Source organism: Oncorhynchus masou, chromosome 3, assembly GCF_036934945.1.
Source record: "Oncorhynchus masou masou isolate Uvic2021 chromosome 3, UVic_Omas_1.1, whole genome shotgun sequence".
NCBI lineage: Eukaryota > Metazoa > Chordata > Actinopteri > Salmoniformes > Salmonidae > Oncorhynchus > Oncorhynchus masou.
In genome coordinates, this window is record NC_088214.1 from 41,007,906 (window position 1) to 41,028,848 (window position 20,943).

Below are 20,943 nucleotides of genomic sequence, written 5' to 3' on the forward strand. Positions count from 1 at the left end.
ATAACCTGAAAGGCCGGTCAGCAAGGAAGAAGCCACTGCTCCAATACCGCCATGAAAAAGCAAGACTACGGTTTGCAACTGCACATGGGGACAAAGATCGCACTTTTTGGAGAAATGTTCTCTGGTCTAATGAAACAAAAATAGAAGTGTTTGGCCATAATGACTATCGTTATGTTTGGAGGAAAAAGAGAGGGGCTTGCAAGCCGAAGAATCCCATCCCAACCGTGAAGCACATGGGTGGCAGCATCATGTTGTGGGTGTGTTTTGCTGCAGGAGGGACTGGTGCACTTCACAAAATAGATGGCATCATGAGAAAGGAAAAGTGCGTGGATATATTGAAGCAACATCTCAAGACATCAGTCAGGAAGTAAAAGCTTGTTCCATAGAACATTTGTGGGCAGAACTGAAAAAGTGTGTGTGAGCAAGGAGGCCTACAAACCTGACTCAGTTACACCAGCTCTGTCAGGAGGAATGGGCCAAAATTCACCGATCTTACTGAGGGAACGAAGTCTACCCGAAACATTTGTCCCAAGTTAAACAATTTAAAGGCAATGCTACCAAATAATAATTGAGTGTATGTAAACTTCTGACCCACTGGGAATGTGATGAAAGAAATACAAACTGAAATAAATAATTCTCTCTACTATTATTCTGACTTTTCACATTCTTAAAATAAAGTGGTGATCCTAACTGACCTAAGACATGGACATGTGTCCTAGGATTAAATGTCAGGAATTGTGAAAAACTGAGTTTTAATGTTTTTGGCTAAGGCGTATGTAAACTTCCGACTCCAACTGTAAGCACAGGCAAAATCCTAGAGGAATCCCTGGTTCAGTCTGTTTTGAGCCATTCACTGGGAGATGGAGTCACCTTTCAGCAATCACCTAAAACACAAAGCTAAATCTGCACTGGAGTTGCTTACCAAGGAGACAGTGAATGTTCCTGAGTGGCCAAGTCCCAGTTTTGACTTGAAAATGGCAAGACTTGAAAATGGTTGTCTAGTAATGATCAACAACCAATTTGTCAGAGCTTGAAAAGAATAATGGGCAAATATTGTACAATCCAGGTATGAAAAACTCTTTGAAACTTACCCAGAAAGACTCATAGCTGTAATCACTTCCAAATGTCCTTCTAACATGTATTGACTCAGGGGTGTGAGTACTTATGTAAATTGAATATTTCTGTATTTTATTTTCAATAAATGTGCAAACTTTTCTAAACGCATGTTTTCACTTTGTTATTATGGGGTGTTGTGTCTAGATCGTTGAGACAATTTATCAATGTAATCCATTTTGAATTCAGGCTGTAATTAATCAACTTGTGAAATAAGTCCAGGGGTATAAATACTTTCTGAAGGCACTTTGTGTAGTCTTTTGACACTTTTTATATGATGTAAAAATTGTATTATGTTCAAGATGCGAGATCCATCAAACACTATGCTGAAGTGATGTTGTTTTGTCAATCCTTAAAAATGAACAACACTTCCATGTCACCATTGATATTGATACATTTATTATAATCTACTTGGTAATAAATTATTGAAATGCGGCTCTTGTACAAAAAAAACATATTTTCAGTCATTTTCTTTGCCACTTTATCATCATTGATGAAGAATTAAGACAACAAGTCTCATGGAGAAAAGACTAACCTAAAAACAGTAGAATATACAATCTATACAGACAGATTGACCTGGAGCTGTTGAGTCTATATCATCATATTTGTAAAAATTTTGATATTCATCTGATACAGTACATACAAAATAAGTGTGCGGTGTCCATATTAGGACATCTTAGAAGAGGTGAACAGGATCTGGCACCTCTAATTTTTGGACTGTTCCTTTCCAGGAAACCTATTTGGTAGGATCCGGTACCTCTTGTGGCACAATAAATAACTTTCACTGTTTGCAATGTAAAAATGTGAATAAAAGCGATCAAAGTTCATTTGAGTTGCCTTGCCATTCATTTTCCTGCCCCCTAAAAAAGTTGATTAAGGTTTGCACAACACTGTAGCCTTTATTTGAGACCAACGAATGGCCGTTGCTGTGGTGCGAGAGAAAAGCACGCTTGTCTCTCACAGAACTAGAATGAGAGTCACTTTCTATGATTTCTCTCCCTCTCTCTGCTCTGAAAGACATGATCCTGCAACTCTCATTTCTCCAGCATTGCACTTCATCACATTTGTTTGTTCAGTTATTTAATATGCCAATTTTTCCTTATAGAGTCAGCACCCCTGATACATTGAAATACATTTGCCAAAGTTATAGAATTACTGCTGTCTGTACAGAAATAAATGAAATAATTCAGAATACTACTCCATTTAAAAGAGAAGACTAATCTGTCTGTAGGCTACCAACATATTTGATCAACTTCCAAATAGGTCTATTGAGCGAACAGCATTGTTTTACAATGTTTTACAAAGTATAACAAGAAAGAGATAGGATTTTGCCACAAGTGCGTTGCACATCATTGGGTGAATCAGTGAAACTGGAAAGCTATTTTAGGACTGTAATTTCTTCCTCATATTGTACAATATGTGTCTCCACACATCTAGGCCTAGGCTATTGATGGATTCAAGACTCAGTCGTTTTTTAATGAATTCAGATTCTCAGTTTGTCAGTGTCAAACCAGCCTGTCATTTCAATCATCTGTGTGGTATTAAAAAAGATTCTTCCAAAGTCTGCAGTCGTAAAAGTACGTAGAGTTGCATGAAATGTGTTTATAAAAGGGCCCATTTTCCCCAGACCCTAGGCTACTAAGGGTTCTACTTAAGTCGTTTTTTTCAGGTATCTGTACTTTACTTTACTATTTACATTTTGGACAACTTTTACTTCACTACATTCCCAAAGAAAATCTTGTAGTTTTTACTCCGTACATTTTCCCTGACACCCAAAAGTACTAGGTCCATTTTGAATGCTTAGCAGGTCCAATTCACACACTTATCAAGAGAACATCCCTTGTCATCCTTACTGCCTCTGATCTGGCAGACTCATTAAACACAAATGCTTAGTTTGTAAATAATGTCTAAGTGTTGGAGTGTGCCCCTGGCTATCCGTTAATTAAAATTTTAAAAAGAACATGGTGCCGTCTTATTTGCTTAATATAAGGAATTTTAAATGATTTGTACTTTTATACTTAAGTATATTTTAGCAATTAAATGTGCTTTTGATACTTAACTATATTGGAAACCAAATACTTTTACTCAAGTAGTATTTTACTGGGTTACTTTCACTTTTACTTGAGTTATTTTCCATTAAGGTATCTTTACTTTTACTCAAGTATGACAATTGAGTACTTTTTCCACCACTGCCCATGTGTGCAACTTCTGTAAGCGCCTCTACTCTATGCCACTAGGTGAATGCGACGATATGCACGTTATGCTTTATTATAAAGATGCATCTATTTTATCATGTTTTCCAGTACCTCTGAGCCCCCCACGTCACCTGATTTCATGCAAAAAAATTGTTCCTGCACCTTCCGATTTACAAATTAAGCACTGATAAGACTACCAAATTTGTGTCAATATAATGACATCAAATAGGACAAGTGAGTCAAAACAACACAGAGAAACTAGAACAATGTGACTTGGTCGGGTCTCCCCCAATGCGGGTGGCTTGTTTGTGACGATGGCAGTGTAGCGCTCATTCTGCCACTGATAGAAACAATGGCCAGTGTGACTGAGGGTCCTGGGGGTCCGTGGGGCTGGTGTCACCCTGCACAGCCTGGTTCCCACAACACAGCAGTGGTGAATGGCATAGTTGGCATAGTGGGCATGGTCTGCAATGGGCATTAGTCAACAGGATGACGCAGTCACAGTGCCAGCAACAAACACAGGACTCTGTTACAGACCCGGGAGAGTGAGTGGTGATACCCCTTTCCTATCTTTCCCTCCCCTCAAGTCCCTTCATCTATTAAGTCCCCTAGTCTCATCTCGTCTCTCCTCTCCTAACTTGCCTCCCTCTCCCCTCCTCTTTTCACCTCCTGCTCTCCTCTCCTCACTTGTTTTCCTCTCCTCTTCAACAGACCTGGGATGTATACAGTGTCTATGGCTCTGGGCCCATTGCGCCAGGCAAGCTCAATCAAGCACAGCTCAAGTCTTTTAAAGAAACACAAATACTATTTCAACCAAGGGTAGTGTTCATTAGGGCAATGCCGTTTGGTGCCTAATGAACAAGACCCGGTTCTGCACTCTCAGATGAGGCTAGTTCTACTAGAGGAGACCGTAAACACCCTGACTGCCCTGCCCCGTAACCCTCTCCCTCCCCTCCTCCGCCTCTGCAACATCCTCCTCTCTCTCCTCTGCTGGAGGTGCACTACCAGCAAGTACCCAGCCACCGCCAACCCGGTGGTGCCCCCTACCCACAGTAGCACCACCCCGGACAGGAACATATCCCTGTGGCGCTGCCCGGGCCCATGGTGCCCGCTGGCCAGCGACATGTATAGTAGGACCCCTCCGCAGAGTGCCAAACACATCCCGGTAAAAATGATGACCACCGGGTCCGCCCTCCCACCGCTCTTCATTAACTCTATCCGCCTCCGGCTGTGAACGCAATTCATATCCTGGACAGCGGAGCTTAGGAGCTGTTTGAGGAGGACAGCCAGAGCTAGGAGGCAGAGCATGGTGCCCACTCCTAGGCGCCACTCCCCGGACAGGCTGGTGGTGGTGGAGAGGAGGCCTACGCCGCCCAGCCCCAAGCCCAGGACGAGGCACACTGAGATGCAGTAGCAGAGCAGGGAGCGCCGCGGCTCGCGGAACCACCACAGTTCCACCTGGTCCTCCAACACGCGCCGCTGGAGCAGGGCCGGGTCCAGGCGCAGCACACGGGGGTTCCGGCGTGGGGTGCGCCGCGAGGACATGGGGGAGAACTCCTCCATCTCAGCCATGGCTACTAGGGGAGCCACCCTCGAGGTTGATCCAGCCAGCTCACAATAGGTACCTGAGGGGGTTAAGAGCAGTTTGGGTTAAATGTCATATTCAAATTCTATGCTTGTGTAACTAGCATTGAGCTTTGTTAAGAACTCTATCAATGGTTAAAGATGTCATGCAAATCTCATCACATTCTACTTGTTCTCTTTTGTGCTAGTTGCCTCATCAACATTGTTTATATTAGCAATGCACAACTCAAAGTTCTCGAGGGATGCAGTCTATACTACAGTAGTTCTCCAGAGATTGTTATTGGAGTTGTACTGAAATGTGCACGTGATGGTGCTGGCGCCATAGTAACAAAGTCACATATAGATTACTTACCAGCGCAGACTAACAAGCCTGTTCCTCCAGCCTCTCTTTAGTCATCCCACCTGTCAGTCCTCCAATCAGATCATCATAACAAAAACACATCATGATAGACATACACACTCCACAAAACTTCCTGGAGGCTGGTTGAGACAGTTGTGGTTCATAATTCCAAAGCTGTGCATCTTGGTGGGTCTCAGAGTGGAGTCATCCTGGTTGTGTCATGGTCCATGTGCCCCAGCGTTGACTGTATGCTTGTTTGCAGTGGTGTCAGGTTATCTGAGGTAGTTTCCAGTCCTGAAGGAGATCCTCATGGCTGACTTGAGAGATATATGTCAACAGGTCCTCCCTCCTTAGTGTAATCTCTCTCTGGTCTGCTCGTCTATCGCTCTCTCTCTCTCTCTCTCTCTGGTCTGCTCTCCTATCGCTCTCTCTCGCTCTGGTCTGTTCTCCTATCTCTCTCTCTCAGACACACACACACATACACTTTCACTGTGAGTTGTGATAATTGTCAGGGTAGAGAATCAAGGATGATAACACACAGAAGGAGGGAGTCTAGGACAATCCATCATGAGTGGGGATGCTAGTGATGATAATGGTAGTGAGGGTGGGTAGGCAGAAGATTTGTATACGCTTCGCTCACCCACAAGATGGTAAGCCTGATGACAGTGACACACTGCCCACTTATTTGACTTGGTTCTGTCAAAGCTGGCATCACGGGCTCGCTGGCACCAGCACCGGCACGCACACACACACACACACACACACACACACACACACACACATGGGCAATGAGAGAGGACAACCGCACAATCACAATTCACAATACATATGGTGGAAATAGGGGGGGAGGGTGGGATTGTTATGGTGTGGCATTGGTGACATCGACCAGTGCTTCGCAGTGAGACGGCACGCGGACAGACAGACAATGGGGCAGCCGATGGACACAACGACTGAGCTGGAGACGGCTGGTGTGTTTGTGGAGGTGGCTCTGATGTCAGTGTCTCCAGATAATGCCCCCTCTGTCACTCCATGGCGTCATTGATTCACATGATCTAAGATTGCCTCTTGTGTTAGCCACAATGAAGGCTCTAACCGGCCTTTCCCATCTTATACTGTTCAAACTCCAATGTCAGCTCCTAATGTGTAGGCATAATACTGCATATAGTTTATGCCAGAGCCAAACATGAAGATAAAGATAGGCTATGTGATTTATGCTATTGAAGGAAAATGGGAACACTTCATATGAATAGCCTCTTGGGTGGAGGTGTCCTTATTAGAGTAACTATGAACGGTGTATGCTCTCCCGTCAGTCCGTTTGAATTGTTTATGTGCTCTGATTGGTTGATGGTGTGACTGGCCCTCCACTTGTAGTTTTTTTGCACCTCCACCATAGACTTAGATAGACAATCCCACCCAGGTCATCAGGAGAGATCATCCATTGAATTATACTTGTGAGAAAACATTCCATAACTGCAGGTGGCAGTATATCACCAGTATATACACCAGTATATACAGTATATATCACCAGTATATATACATGTCCTAACAAAACACTCCTGGTGGCAGTATGCACCCTTTCAGTTTATTTACCAACTCATAGAAGTAGTAGAATAACAAATTGACTACATTAAAATGGTGCTGCCCATGCTGTCACAGACACAAAGATGAGAAGTGCAACTAAGTCTACGATCTCCAACCTGCGCCCACTCCTCCGTCCTCTACTGCTTTTGAAAAAGTTGAAAGGTAATCGAAGACAGGAGGGGAGGAAACCTGGAAATAAATGTAGTTGTATGAAATGAGACTCACCTTCTCTGCTAGCATGTCACAGGGGTGGAATCCTAAAATAAGTGTAAAGTAGTAAAAATAAATGTATTTTTTGTGTGAGACATTTAGTAGATAAGTAGCGTATTGTTTTTAAAGGTGTGCATGCATGCTTTTCTCCATCGAGAAAACAACTGCTGACTCAAAGGGTGTGTGGCGGCTTTTAAAACACTTCTGCGCTAGCCGTCTGAAGGATACACATGTACTTCCTCTGCAGGAGGAGGCTATCAAGGAGAGGACACTTTCGTTCACATATTAACAAATTGACACTCCTACATATGGCAACTGCTTTTTGGTTTATGGAGGAGTCGAGGAGAGGACATACTTTTTCCCAGTTGAGACAGTTGTTGCTTAATCCATGTCCCACACCAGAGGGCTATATTGCAAAGCCTAATCAATGAATTTGCCAGTTAACTTGCCTAAATATTGAAATGGGCATAGTCAAATTGACTCAAAAAACCCCAAAACATATTGAAATTTAGCTTTATTAATGAACCTGAAAATCTGTAGATATTTTAGCTTGTTTATCAAAGTTAACTGTCTAACTCATTGACCCTGCTTTGTAGTACACCCTTCAGACCTACTGAACCTGCATACCAATGTTCATATAAAAAAATTCCCTCAATCAAATGTTGGCTAGGCTACTTTGAAGCAAGGTAAGCCTTGTCTATCTATGAATATGTAAAGTAGCCTAGGCATTCAGGTTTCAGGGGAGGTATCCTATTGACGATATTCAAGAATGTATCTGTTTGTAAGATATTTCTTTATTCAGATTATTTTTTATAATGTGTTGTATTTACCATGGATAGTATGATAACATTGTAAAACTTTCAAGTTAAATTTGGGCCTTAGAACAATGCATCATCTTAATTTAAAACCTGCCTTTCTATTGTACTTGTAAGTTTGAAAGCGGGTTTACTATTATTAGACAGTACTTGGTTTCAGTGAAAAACAAAACTGTTGAGGTAGTAAGAGGAAGGGGATACCTAGTCAGTTGCACACCTGAATGCATTCAACCAAAATGTGTCTTCTGCATTTAACCCAACCCCTCTGAAGTAGGTAAGGCAGGTGAGGGCCTCCCGAGTGGCGCAGTTGTCTAAGGCACTGCACCGCGGTGCTAGCTGTGCCACTAGACATTCTGGAGTCCAGGCTCTATCGCAGATGGCCACGACCGGAAAACCCATGGGGCGGCACACAATTGGCCCAGCGTCGTCTGGGTTAGGGGAGTGCTACTTTGAAGCAAGGTAAGCCTTGTCTATCTATGAATATGTAATGGGACAAGGGCAGGGATGTCCTTGTCCCATTGCGCACTTGCGACTCCTGTGGCGGGACGGGTGCAGTGCACGCTGACATGGTCGCCAGGTATACAGTGTTTCCTCTGACACATTGGTGTGGCTGGCTTCCGGGTTAAGCTTGTGTCAAGAAGCAGTGCGGCTTGGTTGGGTTGTGTTTCGAAGGACACACGGCTCTCGACCTTTGCCTCTCCCGAGTCCGTACGGGAGTTGCAGCGATGAGACAAGACTGTAACTACCAATTGGATACCACGGAATTGAGGAGAAAAAGGGGTAAAAAAATAAAAGGCAGGTGAGGCATCCTCTAAGGAAGGATGGGGAACACTACACTCATGAAACTGTTGACGTTGGCAAAGACTTTCTTATCAGCAATGACCTGGTAGGTCCGAAAGACTGTGTCATCGATATCTCTGAGGTTAGGTGAGATCTAGTAAAGAACAGGAAGGCCTGCACACTGTTTATGCTCCCAATTAACCACTTTACTGACAACGTTTCAATCCAAAACTTATTTTTTTCAGCCTCAGTTAACAATATGTTATAGGATTTTTATGAATAATCACAAAATTATCTATACATTTAACTTAGAACTATAACGAAACAGTGCTTGAGCGTCATTTCAGACCCGGGTTCAATACCAGGCTGGCACAATTGGCCCAGTGTCGTCTGGGTTAAAGGTGGGTTTGGCCAGGGGGGGTGGCTTTACTTGGAAACACTGGTCACTTTATAATGGAACACTGGTCACTTTAGTAATGTTTACATACTGCTTTACTCATTTCATATGTTTCTAGTCAATGCCACGCAGACAATGCTTGTCCTAATATTTATATATTTCTTAATTCCATTCTTTTACTTTGAGATTTTTGTGTATTGTTTTCAATTGTTAGATACTACTGCACTGCTAGAGCTAGGAACACAAGCATTTCGATACACCCGCAATAACATCTGCTAAATATGTTTATGTGACCAATGAAATTTGATTTGGATCTCCCTGTCCCGGTCCTCCTTCATCTGCTTCTTTATCCCCTTGATGTTCTCCCAGGGCTCGATCTGTTTATTCAGTTCTTTGATCTTGTATTCAAGGACAAACTTGAACTTCTCTAGCTCCTGGTTCTTCTTCTTCAGGTCACAGATTATCTGCTTCTTATAACCCTTTTATATAAAAAAACATGATGTTGTACTAGTAGCTACTGTGGTAGTTGTTGACTTGAAGGGCAGTGTCCATTCTACTAATTCCTACTCTATGCGGTAGCATGATGAACTACAGTGTCTATAATGCATTGTAAAACATATACAGTGGGGCAAAAAAGTATTTAGTCAGCCACCAATTGTGCAAGTTCTCCCACTTAAAAAGATGAGAGGCCTGTAATTTCCATCATATGTACACTTCAACTATGACAGACAAAATTTGATTTTTTTTCCCCCCAGAAAATCACATTGTAGGATTTTTAATGAATTTATTTGCAAATGATGGTGGAAAATAAGTATTTGGTCACCTACAAACAAATACGATTTCTGGATCTCACAGACCTGTAACTTCTTCTTTAAGAGGCTCCTCTGTCCTCCACTCGTTACCTGTATTAATGGCACCTGTTTGAACTTGTTATCAGTATAAAAGACACCTGTCCACAACCTCAAACAGTCACACTCCAAACTCCACTATGGCCAAGACCAAAGAGCTGTCTAAGGACACCAGAAACAAAATCGTAGACCTGCACCAGGCTGGGAAGACTGAATCTGCAATAGGTAAGCAGCTTGGTTTGAAGAAATCAACTGTGAGTGCAATTATTAGGAAATGGAAGATATACAAGACCACTGATAATCTCCCTCGACCGGGGGCTCCACGCAAGATTTCACCCCGTGGGGTCAAAATGATCACAAGAACGGTGAGCAAAAATCCCAGAACCACACGGGGGGACCTAGTGAATGACCTGCAGAGAGCTGGGACAGAAGTAACAAAGCCTACCATCAGTAACACACTACGCCGCCAGGGACTCAAATCCTGCAGTGCCAGTCGTGTCCCCCTGCTTAAGCCAGTACATGTCCAGGCCCGTCTGAAGTTTGCTAGAGAGCATTTGGATGATCCAGAAGAAGATTGGGAGAATGTCATATGCTCAGATGAAACCAAAATATAACTTTTTGGTAAAAACTCAACTCGTCGTGTTTGGAGGACAAAGAATGCTGAGTTGCATCCAAAGAACACCATACCTACTGTGAAGCATGAGGGTGGAAACATCATGCTTTGGGGCTGTTTTTCTGCAAAGGGACCAGGACGACTATTCCGTGTAAAGGAAAGACTGAATGGGGCCATATATCGTGAGATTTTGAGTGAAAACCTCCTTCCATCAGCAAGAGCATTGAAGATGAAACGTGGCTGGGTCTTTCAGCATGACAATGATCCCAAACACACCGCCCGGGCAACGAAGGAGTGGCTTCGTAAGAACAATTTCAAGGTCCTGGAGTGGCCTAGCCAGTCTCCAGATCTCAACCCCATAGAAAATCTTTGGAGGGAGTTGAAAGTCCGTGTTGCCCAGCAACAGCCCCAAAACATCACTGCTCTAGAGGAGATCTGCATGGAGGAATGGGTCAAAATACCAGCAACAGTGTGTGAAAACCTTATGAAGACTTACAGAAAATGTTTGACCTCTGCTACATTAAATACATGCTTATGTAACAGTATAACTTTAAACTGTCCCCTCGCCCATACCCGGGCGCGAACCAGGGACCCTCTACACACATCAACAACTGACACCCACGAAGCATCGTTACCCATCGCTCCACAAAAGCCATGGCCCTTGCCGAGCAAGGGGAACTACTACTTCAAGGTCTCAGAGCAAGTGACGTCACCGATTGAAACGCCATTGAGCACGCACCACCGCTAACTAAGCTAGCCGTTTCACATCCGTTATACTTAATCATGTGGACAAGTATCCTGCCTCTATTGTATTTTGGAGAAAATGGGGGTCATATTAGCAGTAACTGCAAAAAGTTACTGTGAAACCAAGGTAAATGGCATTAACCTACTTAGTATCATTTATAGCCAAGACACACCCATCTCAACTCACATGATGAATAACAGATCTTAGGAACATTACAAAGGAAGACTTTACTTGAGAGAGGAGTATCCCATAGCCAGACAGCATTAGCTATAAATTATCGTTCAGTTTGCTCTCCTAAAACGAGGTTCTACTTCTCGTTCTTGGTACAACATAGTACCAAGACATTACCTCATCCACTAGCTTATATCAAATATACCCCTCCTGGACAAGATCACAGAGACACAGTGACTGGCACACAGACATTGTGGAGCCAAGAGATAAAATAGACATTCTAATGACAAATATCTCACATAAGCATGCAATAAAATAAATAAAACATTTTGTTTATAAATGTTACCTAAATAATTCTGATTCTGCTACGACACGCGCCCCTACCAAAACATCAAAACCTACCTAGCTAGCATTAGCATGAAGCAATAGATTTGGGCTACATGCTCCCATAAGAAGCAATCAGCAGTATATACTAGCTTCAATCTATTATACCTAGAATTAATATAATCCCTATAGTTGTATTCTGACATTCCATGTGTTATTTGAATCAGTAATGTTACACCACACACACAATCTTTAGCCAGCTGGTGGTCAGTTGGACGTGCACCCCATACTGAATTGTCAAAAGTCACGCACACTCTTTTTCCGGATGAGCACACACAGAGCATTGCTAGCTCATTAATAATATATATACTCACATGTTCAGGGTTTCTGGTTTGCATGACTGTCCCGGTCAGGAAAGTTAAAATCCAAAATTGTATCCATCACCTTTGTTGTTGGCATATGTAAATAGTACAACAAGCTTTGACATGCCAAATGTGTGCTCAATGTATCTGCTTCGGTGCCATAATTACATGAATGCGGAAAAGACAGTTTTGCCAAAATGACTTAAAAGTTACTTTGTGAAATGTCTTTCCTTCTTAATGCATTTGAGCCAATCAGTTGTGTTGTGACAACTAGGGGTGGTATACAGAAGATAGCCTTATTTGATAAAAGACCAAGTCCATATTATGGCAAGAAAAGATCAAATAAGCAAAGATAAACAACAGTCCATCATTACTTTAAGACATGAAGGTCAATGCGGAACATTTCAAGAACTTTGAAAGTTTCTTCAAGTGCAGTCGCAAAAACCAGCAGGTGCTATATTCAAACTGGCTCTCATGAGGACCGCCACAGGAATGGAAGACCCAGAGATACCTCTGCTGTAGAGGACAAGTTTATAAGAGTTACCAGCCTCAGAAATTGCAGCCCAAAAAAATTCTTCACCGAGTTCAAGTAATAAACACATCTCAACATCAATTGTTCAGAAGAGCCTGCGTGAATTAGGCCTTCATGGTCAAATAGGCTCTATGCATTATATTGCCTCCAACGTTCTAATTTACTTCCGACCAGGTTGATGACTTCCGGACAAATTCTGCTATTGTTTTTATCATTAGCTTACTAGCTATCGTCAATGCATTTCTGACTGAAATAGTTCGCAATGACTACGTTTAAATTACAGCCCCGGCCTCCCAGGTGGCGCAGTGGTTAAGGGCGCTGCACTGCAGCACCAGCTGTGCCACCAGAGACTCTGGATTCGCGCCCAGGCTCTGTCGTAACCGGGCGCGACCGAGTTAGGGAGAGTTTGGCCGGGCGCAGTGCGTGCTAACCAAGGTTGCCAGGTGCACAGTGTTTCCTCCGACACATTGGTGCCAGGTGCGGTTGGCTTCCGGGTTGGATGCGCACTGTGTTAAGAAGCAGTGTGGCATGGTTGGGTTGTGTATCGGAGGATGCATGACTTTCAACCTTCGTCTCTACCGAGCCCGTACGGGAGTTGTAGCGATGAGACAAGATAGTAGCTACTAAACAATTGGATACCACAAAATTGGGGAGAAAAAGGGGGTAAAGAGCTTTGTAGAGGGAAACAGAAAACAAGTAGGCCTATCCATGTTCATGAGAGTCTTACCTTCAGGAATGGGATCATGGCTCCTACACAAGTAGGAGGGATGGCAGGTAGCCTAGTGCTTAGAGCATTGGGCCAGTAACTGAAAGGTTGCTAGATCAAATCCCTGAGCTGACAAGGTAAAAATATGCTGTTCTGCCCCTGAACAAGGCAGTTAACCCACTGTTCCTAGGTTGTTCCTACAATGAGAATAATAAGAATTTCCCTTAACTGACTTGCCTAGTTAAATGAAAAAAGAGCAAAAGAATCCACTAACATGCTAAATAGATGCCTGTTAAATAGATAGATGAGACAACGAGACTAATGATCATGACCTCAACTCACCTCAACTTTCCCATCCGATTGTTAACAGCATATCCAAACGGAGATTCAGTGAAAACAAGAATCGGGCATTGATTGATTTATCAAGATGAGTCTCAAAACGGTTCTGAAATTATCCTCTAGTTGACCACACATGGCAAAGGCTTTTACTGCTCAAAGCGGCGCATTCAGTTGGCTACAATGTTTTTACACCGTCGCAGCGCAAATGATTCGGGATGACCCCAAATCAATGGCCCAGAAATATCATCGTCTCTTGGAAGAGGGTGATCTCCTCCAAAGCACCCCGTAGCCCCATACGACCACCCCCAGACCCCCAGTCTCTACCCTCACCCTTACCCTGTCCTAGCATGAGCATCTTCTCCTGGAGCTTGGCCTTGTAGAAGAGGTTGAGCTCCACCAGGGTGCGGCCCTTGCACTCCTCCATGGCCTGCACTTGATCTGCAGCTCCTGGCAGTTCTTGTACTCTAGCATCAGCTTCTGGTTACTGGTCGACTCTGGGGAATTAACAAGCAGATGATATATATGTTCATCTAACAGATACTTTTACCTTAAACCAAGTACAGAGTACACATATACTCATGAGGCCCACACAGAAATCAAACCCACCAAACTCTGATCTCCTCCCACCACCTCAACCCCTCAGTGTGTGGAGGGTGTCCCTGTATGTGTGCAAATGTTGCAGTAAAAAATGGGGCACAGTATGAAACCATTACAGTATTGTGTTCTCAATAGATGTAGGGTTATTGCATACAAAGTTGACTTGAAATCTGTTGGATGAGATTTGTTGTTAAGTATTACAAGTTTGCATTCAGTTAAGGTCAAACCGTTTCTAAGGGAGTGGGCATTAATGAGGCGTTTTTTTCTCTTACCTAAATCCTGCTGTTCTTTAGTGTTTCTAAGAGCACTCATGATAATAATCATTGATTTTATTCCTAAATGATTTTTTTTCGCACTCAATGTGATTATACAACATTACTAACAGCCCAATCTTTAGACTCATGTGGCGTTTCTGAACGTTGCTTTAAAAATATATGTTTCTTTTACCTAGCTAAATACTTAAGTTCTTTGAGAGTATTTTTTAGACTCAAGTTTCTCTTAGGAAATGGCACTCAAGTGTGGTTACTTAGATGTTCTTCTTTCTCTTATCAAAATCCTGCTGTTCTTTGAAGTGTTTCTCCACAACCTCCCCAAGAGCCTCCTCATGAGCCAACTCCTGCTTCTCCTTCTTGGTTTTCAGGACCTACAACACAACAGATCAGACCTGGGTTCAAATACTATTTGACATTTTTCAAACACATTGAGCATTTGCTGCCAGGTGGATAGGATTTGTAATTTTGGGACATTTCTATTGGTTCCATTGAAACACAGGGAAGTTCTGCCAAGCCAAATAAAGTATTTGACATGCTTTCAAATAGTATTTGAAGCCAGGTCTGCAACATATTATGTATATAAACATACAGTATATATATACATATATATATATATATATATATATATATATATATATATATATATATATATATATATATATATATATATATATATATATATATATACAGTGCCTTGCGAAAGTATTCGGCCCCCTTGAACTTTGCGACCTTTTGCCACATTTCAGGCTTCAAACATAAAGATATAAAACTTGTGAATCAACAACAAGTGGGACACAATCATGAAGTAGAACGACATTTATTGGATATTTCAAACTTTTTTAACAAATCAAAAACTGAAAAATTGGGCGTGCAAAATTATTCAGCCCCCTTAAGTTAATACTTTGTAGCGCCACCTTTTGCTGCGATTACAGCTGTAAGTCGCTTGGGGTATGTCTCTATCAGTTTTGCACATCGAGAGACTGAATTTTTATCCCATTCCTCCTTGCAAAACAGCTTGAGCTCAGTGAGGTTGGATGGAGAGCATTTGTGAACAGCAGTTTTCAGTTCTTTCCAAAGATTCTCGATTGGATTCAGGTCTGGAGTTTTGGCAAGTCGGTTAGGACAACTACTTTGTGCATGACAAGTAATTTTTCCAACAATTGTGTCCAACAGATTATTTCACTTATAATTCACTGTATTACAATTCCAATGGGTCAGAAGTTTACATACACTAAGTTGACTGTGCCTGTAAACAGCTTGGAAAACGCCAGAAAATGATGTCATGGCATTAGAAGCTTCCGATAAAAGTTAATTGACATCCTTTGAGTCAATTGGAGGTGTACCTGTGGATTTATTTCAAGGTCTACCTTCAAACTCAGTGCCTCTAGGCTTGACATCATGGGAAAATCAAAAGAAATCACCCAAGACCTCAGAAAAAATATTGTAGACCTACAATTGTTTCATCCTTGGGAGCAATTTCCAAACCCCTGAAGGTACCACGTTCACCTGTACAAACAATGGTACACAAGATAAACACCATGAGACAACGCAGCCATCATACCGCTCAGGAAGGAGACGCGTTCTGTCTCCTAGAGATTAACATACTTTGGTGCGAAAACTGCAAATCAATCCCAGAACAACAGCAAAGGACCTTGTGAAGATGCTGGAGGAAACGGGTACAAAAGTATCTATATCCACAGTAAAAACAAGTCCTATATCGACATAACCTGAAAGGCCGCTCAGCATGGAAGAAGCCACTGCTCCAAAACCTTCAGAAAAAATCCAGACTACGGTTTGCATCTGCACATGGGGACAAAGATCATACTTTTTGGAGAAATGTCCTCTGGTCTGATGAAACAAAAATAGAACTGTTTGGCCATAATTACCATCGTTATGTTTGGAGGAAAAAGGGGGAGGCTTGCAAGCCGAAAAACACCATCCCAACCGTGACGCATGGGGGTGGCAACATCGTGTTCTGGGGGTGCTTTGCTGCAGGAGGGACTGGTACACTTCACCAGCTAGATGGCTTCATGAGAAAGGAAAATTATGTGAATATATTGAAGCAACATCTCAAGACATCAGTCAGGAAGTTAAAGCTTGGTCGCAAATTGGTCTTCCAAATGGACAATGACCCCAAGTATACTTCCAAAGTTGTGGCAAAATGGCTTAAGGACAACAAAGTCAAGGTATTGGAGTGGCCATCACAAAGCCCTGACCTCATCCTATAAAAAATGTGTGGGCAGAACTGAAAAAGTGTGTGCGAGCAAGGAGGCCTGCAAACCTGACTCAGTTACACCTGCTCTGTCAGGAGGAATGGGCCAAAATTCACCCAACTTATTGTGGGAAGCTTGTGGAAACGTTTGACCCAAGTTAAACAATTTTAGGGCAATGCTACCAAATACTAATTGAGTGTGTGTAAACTTCTGACCCACAGAGAATGTGATGAAAAAAAACAAAAGCTGAAATAAATCACTGTCTCTACTATTATTCTGACATTTCACATTCTTAAAATAAAGTGGTGATCCTAACTAACCTAAAACAGGGAATTGTTACTAGGATTAAATGTCAGGAATTGTGAAAAACTGAGTTTAAATGTATTTGGTGTATGTAAACTTCCGACTTCAACTGTATATACTCTGAATATGCATGGCTCTTTAAGCACAACAGATGGACCCTGACCCTGAGTAAAGGTTATCTAGAAGGATAATGTATTCATTGGATAATGCATATGTACATCCATAAAATGATCTGTGTCAACCAGGTGCTGCATTCGAGTAAATAGTCATGTTTTTTTGTAAGCAGTGGTTTTGTACAATGTTTTGTAAACTCAGTGTTTGTGCGCTCAAAAACACACTTTTCTTTACAGTTGCAGACCTGCTAACCTTGATGAATCTGTATGAATAGCAATTTAGCGCAGCGGCGGCGCACTCCCTGCCTCGGACGCATGTGGGACACCCATACACCACTCAAATCATTAGCAAATGCACCTTTTCAACCTAATAAGGATGTTGGCAGAAGGATGCCTCAGTGGCAATTGTAGACTCTTGAATCTTACGGGCACTTGGTAATTGGCTGCTCAACGATAAGTAACTAGAACAAAGTTTCAATGTACAATCAGGATTCTCCCTAAGATTTTCTGACAAGTTGGTGCTGATGTAGACCTATGGTTACGGTTGAAGAAAACAACCTGTAACTGCCTTTTCCTGAAACCTATAGTCTAAAATGATATCAAACAATGCAGCCAACACAGTCAGATTCTGAATTAATTTAGAGGTGTTCTCAATGACCCCCTCAGTGCCCTCTCATTCTTCTAAGTAAAATTTTGGGGTAATGATTTTTCTAACATAAAGTGTCTTTATGTGGATAGTCTGGTGAAAATGTAAACTGCCTTCTTTTCGTGTAAATTGCCTTAGTTTCCAGAACAGCTCTCTCTGCCATGTCTGTTTCCATCCATGCAACAACGCACACTAAACTACCACAATACCGCACGTTTCCTTGCATGTGCTTGCGCCTACTACCATTGCAGAGATCAAAGCAACTTGTTATGGATTAAATCGTTTTGACAACATCCGGTGAAATGGCAGAGCGCGAAATTCAAAAAATGTATTAAAGATATTTAACTTGCGAACTAAGCTTCACTTCTTGTTAATCTAGCCACGATGTCAGATTTCAAAAAGGCTTTACAGTGAAAGCAAACCATGCGAACAGCACCCCATCAAACAAACACATGACAATCATATTTCAACCCGCCAGGCACAACACAAAACTCAGAAATAACGATATAATTCTTGCCTTACCTTTGAAGAGCTTCTTCTGTTGGCACTCCAATATATCCCATAACCATAGCAAATGGTCCTTATGTTCGATTAATTCCGTCGTTATTGTCACGTTCTGACCTTTATTTCCTTTGTTTTGTCATTATTTAGTATGGTCAGGGCGTGAGTTGGGGTGGGCAGTCTATGTTTGTTTTTCTATGATTTGGGTATTTCTATGTTTCGGCCTAGTATGGTTCTCAATCAGAGGCAGGTGTCATTAGTTGTCTCTGATTGAGAATCATACTTAGGTAGCCTGGGTTTCACTGTGTGTTTGTGGGTGATTGTTCCTGTCTCTGTGTTTGCACCAGATAGGGCTGTTTTGGTTTTTCACATTTCTTGTTTTGTTAGTTTATTAATGTATAGTGTCTTTATTAAAGTACCATGAATAACCACCACTCTGCGTTTTGGTCCGCCTCTCCTTCAAGTAAAGAAAACCGTTACAGTTATATCCCCAAAATGTTCATTTATTTGGCGCTTTTGATTCAGAAAACCCTGGTTCCAACTCGCCCAATATGACTAAACATTATCTAATAAGTTACCTCTAATCTTGGTCCAAACATTTCAAACAACTTTCCTAATACAACTTTAGGTATTTCATACAGTAAATAATCGATCAAATTTAAGACGGAATAAACCGTGTTCAATAGCGGATAAAGTGAAAGTGGAGTGAGCGCTAGGTCGTGCGCCCCAAACACAACAGTACACTAGACTCGACCCTCATTCTGAACAGCCCTACTTCTTCATTACTCAAAAGAAAAACATTAACCAATTTCTAAAGGCTTCTGGTGGAAGCCATAGGAACTGCAAGCATATTTCTATTAAAACGGGCTTGCCATAGGAACCCATGGAAAACAGATTGACCTCAAACAAAATTTTCCCTGGATGGATTGTGCTCTGGGTTTCACCTGCCAAATCAGTTCTGTTATACTCATTATTCAAACAGTTTTAGAAGCTTCAGAGTGTTTTCTATCCAGATATAATAATAATATGCATATCCTAGCTTCTGGGCCTGAGTAGCAGGCAGTTTACGTTGGGCATGCTTTTAATCTGGACGTGAAAATACCGCCCCCTATCCCAGAGAGGTTTAATAAATACAAAAATACAAAACAACGTTTAGTAAAACAAAATATGCAATCACAACTGTAAGTCGCTCTGGATAAGAGCGTCTGCTGAATGACTAAAATGTAATGTAAAATGTAAATAGGCTACACAGATGCACTTGTTAAGGTACAGAATCGTCTTGACTCAAATGTGCGTAGTATCAAGCTTGATATCGTACCAGCGTACTTTGATCTCGAAATGTGTGTATGCTAACGCAAAATGCTTACAGATTGGCAGGTTTGCAGTTGTGTTAATTTGATTTGCTTTCACTTGAAAGGCAGACAAGTCCTAGCCTGGTCGAAGATCTGTTTGTGCTGTACAGTGGCTTGTGAAAGTATTCAACCCCTTGGTATTTTTCCTATTATGTTGCCTTACAACCTGGAATTAAAATTGATTGTTTGGGGGTTTGTATCATTTGATTTACACAACAAGCCTACCACTTTGAAGATGCAAAATATGTTTTATTGTGAAACAAAAGAGAAATAAGACAAAAAAACTGAAAACTTGAGTGTGCATAACTATTCCCCCCTCCCAAAGTTAATACTTTGTAGAGACACGTATTTTTTACAGCAATTATAGCTGCAAGTCTCTTGGGGTATGTCTCTATAAACTCCCATTTTGGCTGTAGTGTTTTCATGCGCGGGGATGAGAGCGTGTTCTTTGTTGTTTATCTCCGGTAAAAACAATAACGATTCTCTGTTTTAAATTGTATAATTTATTTACGTATTAGTGTACCTGAGGTTTGATTATAAACATTGTTTGACTTTTTTGGAAAAGTTTATTGGTAACGTCTGGGATTAATTTTGTATGCATTTTGAAGGAGGGAAACCGGTGGATTATTGAATGAAGCGCGCCAGCTAAACTGAGTTTTTGGGGATATATAGAAGGAATTTATTGAAAAAAGGACAATTTGTGATGTAGCTGGGACCTTTTGGAGTGCCAACAGAAGAAGATCTTCAAAGGTAAGGCATTTATTATATCGCTATTTCTGACTTTCGTGGCGCACCTGCCTGGTATAAAAATGTTTTTCATGCTCTAACTCAGGTGAGCAATAGCTCGAGACTTCCTTAGATATTGTGCAACAGCTGTTATTTACTAAAAAAAGACATAGTCCGCCGCCCCTTGTCTTACCAAACGCCGCTGTAGACAACACTATCTACCTAGAGAGTTTTCATCTGTATTTTCGTAGCTGTTTTACATACCACCACAGACTGAGGCTGGCACTAAGACAGCATTGAATGAGCAATATTACGCTATAAGCAAACAAACAAAAATATATATTTTGATAAGAGATATTCTTACTATTAAGTACTGAGTGAATGAGGTGCGTGCCTGAATGAATACCCCAACCAATTCTGTTTGAGCTACAACGTTAGCTAGGGGTTCCGTCCATTACTGCCCATCGTAGTCTGGGACTACCAGCATGAGGTTTTATTGAGCATGGGGTGTTTTATATATATAGGAAGTTACATATAGGAAGTTACATAGGATGTAACGATAAAG

At 41.8% G+C, this 20,943-nt stretch overlaps 1 protein-coding gene across 1 annotated transcript; it reads right to left on the minus strand.

Moving 5' to 3' along the window:
• Positions 1-4,187: 4,187 nt before the first annotated feature.
• On the minus strand, positions 4,188-5,666 carry LOC135507313 (transmembrane protein 125-like). Its single transcript, XM_064926881.1, has 2 exons — positions 5,245-5,666; positions 4,188-4,933 (listed from the first exon to the last, which is right to left on the minus strand). The coding sequence occupies exon 2, from the start codon at positions 4,878-4,880 to the stop codon at positions 4,188-4,190; it is 693 nt and encodes a 230-aa protein (XP_064782953.1). The 5' UTR covers positions 4,881-4,933; positions 5,245-5,666.
• Positions 5,667-20,943: the final 15,277 nt, after the last annotated feature.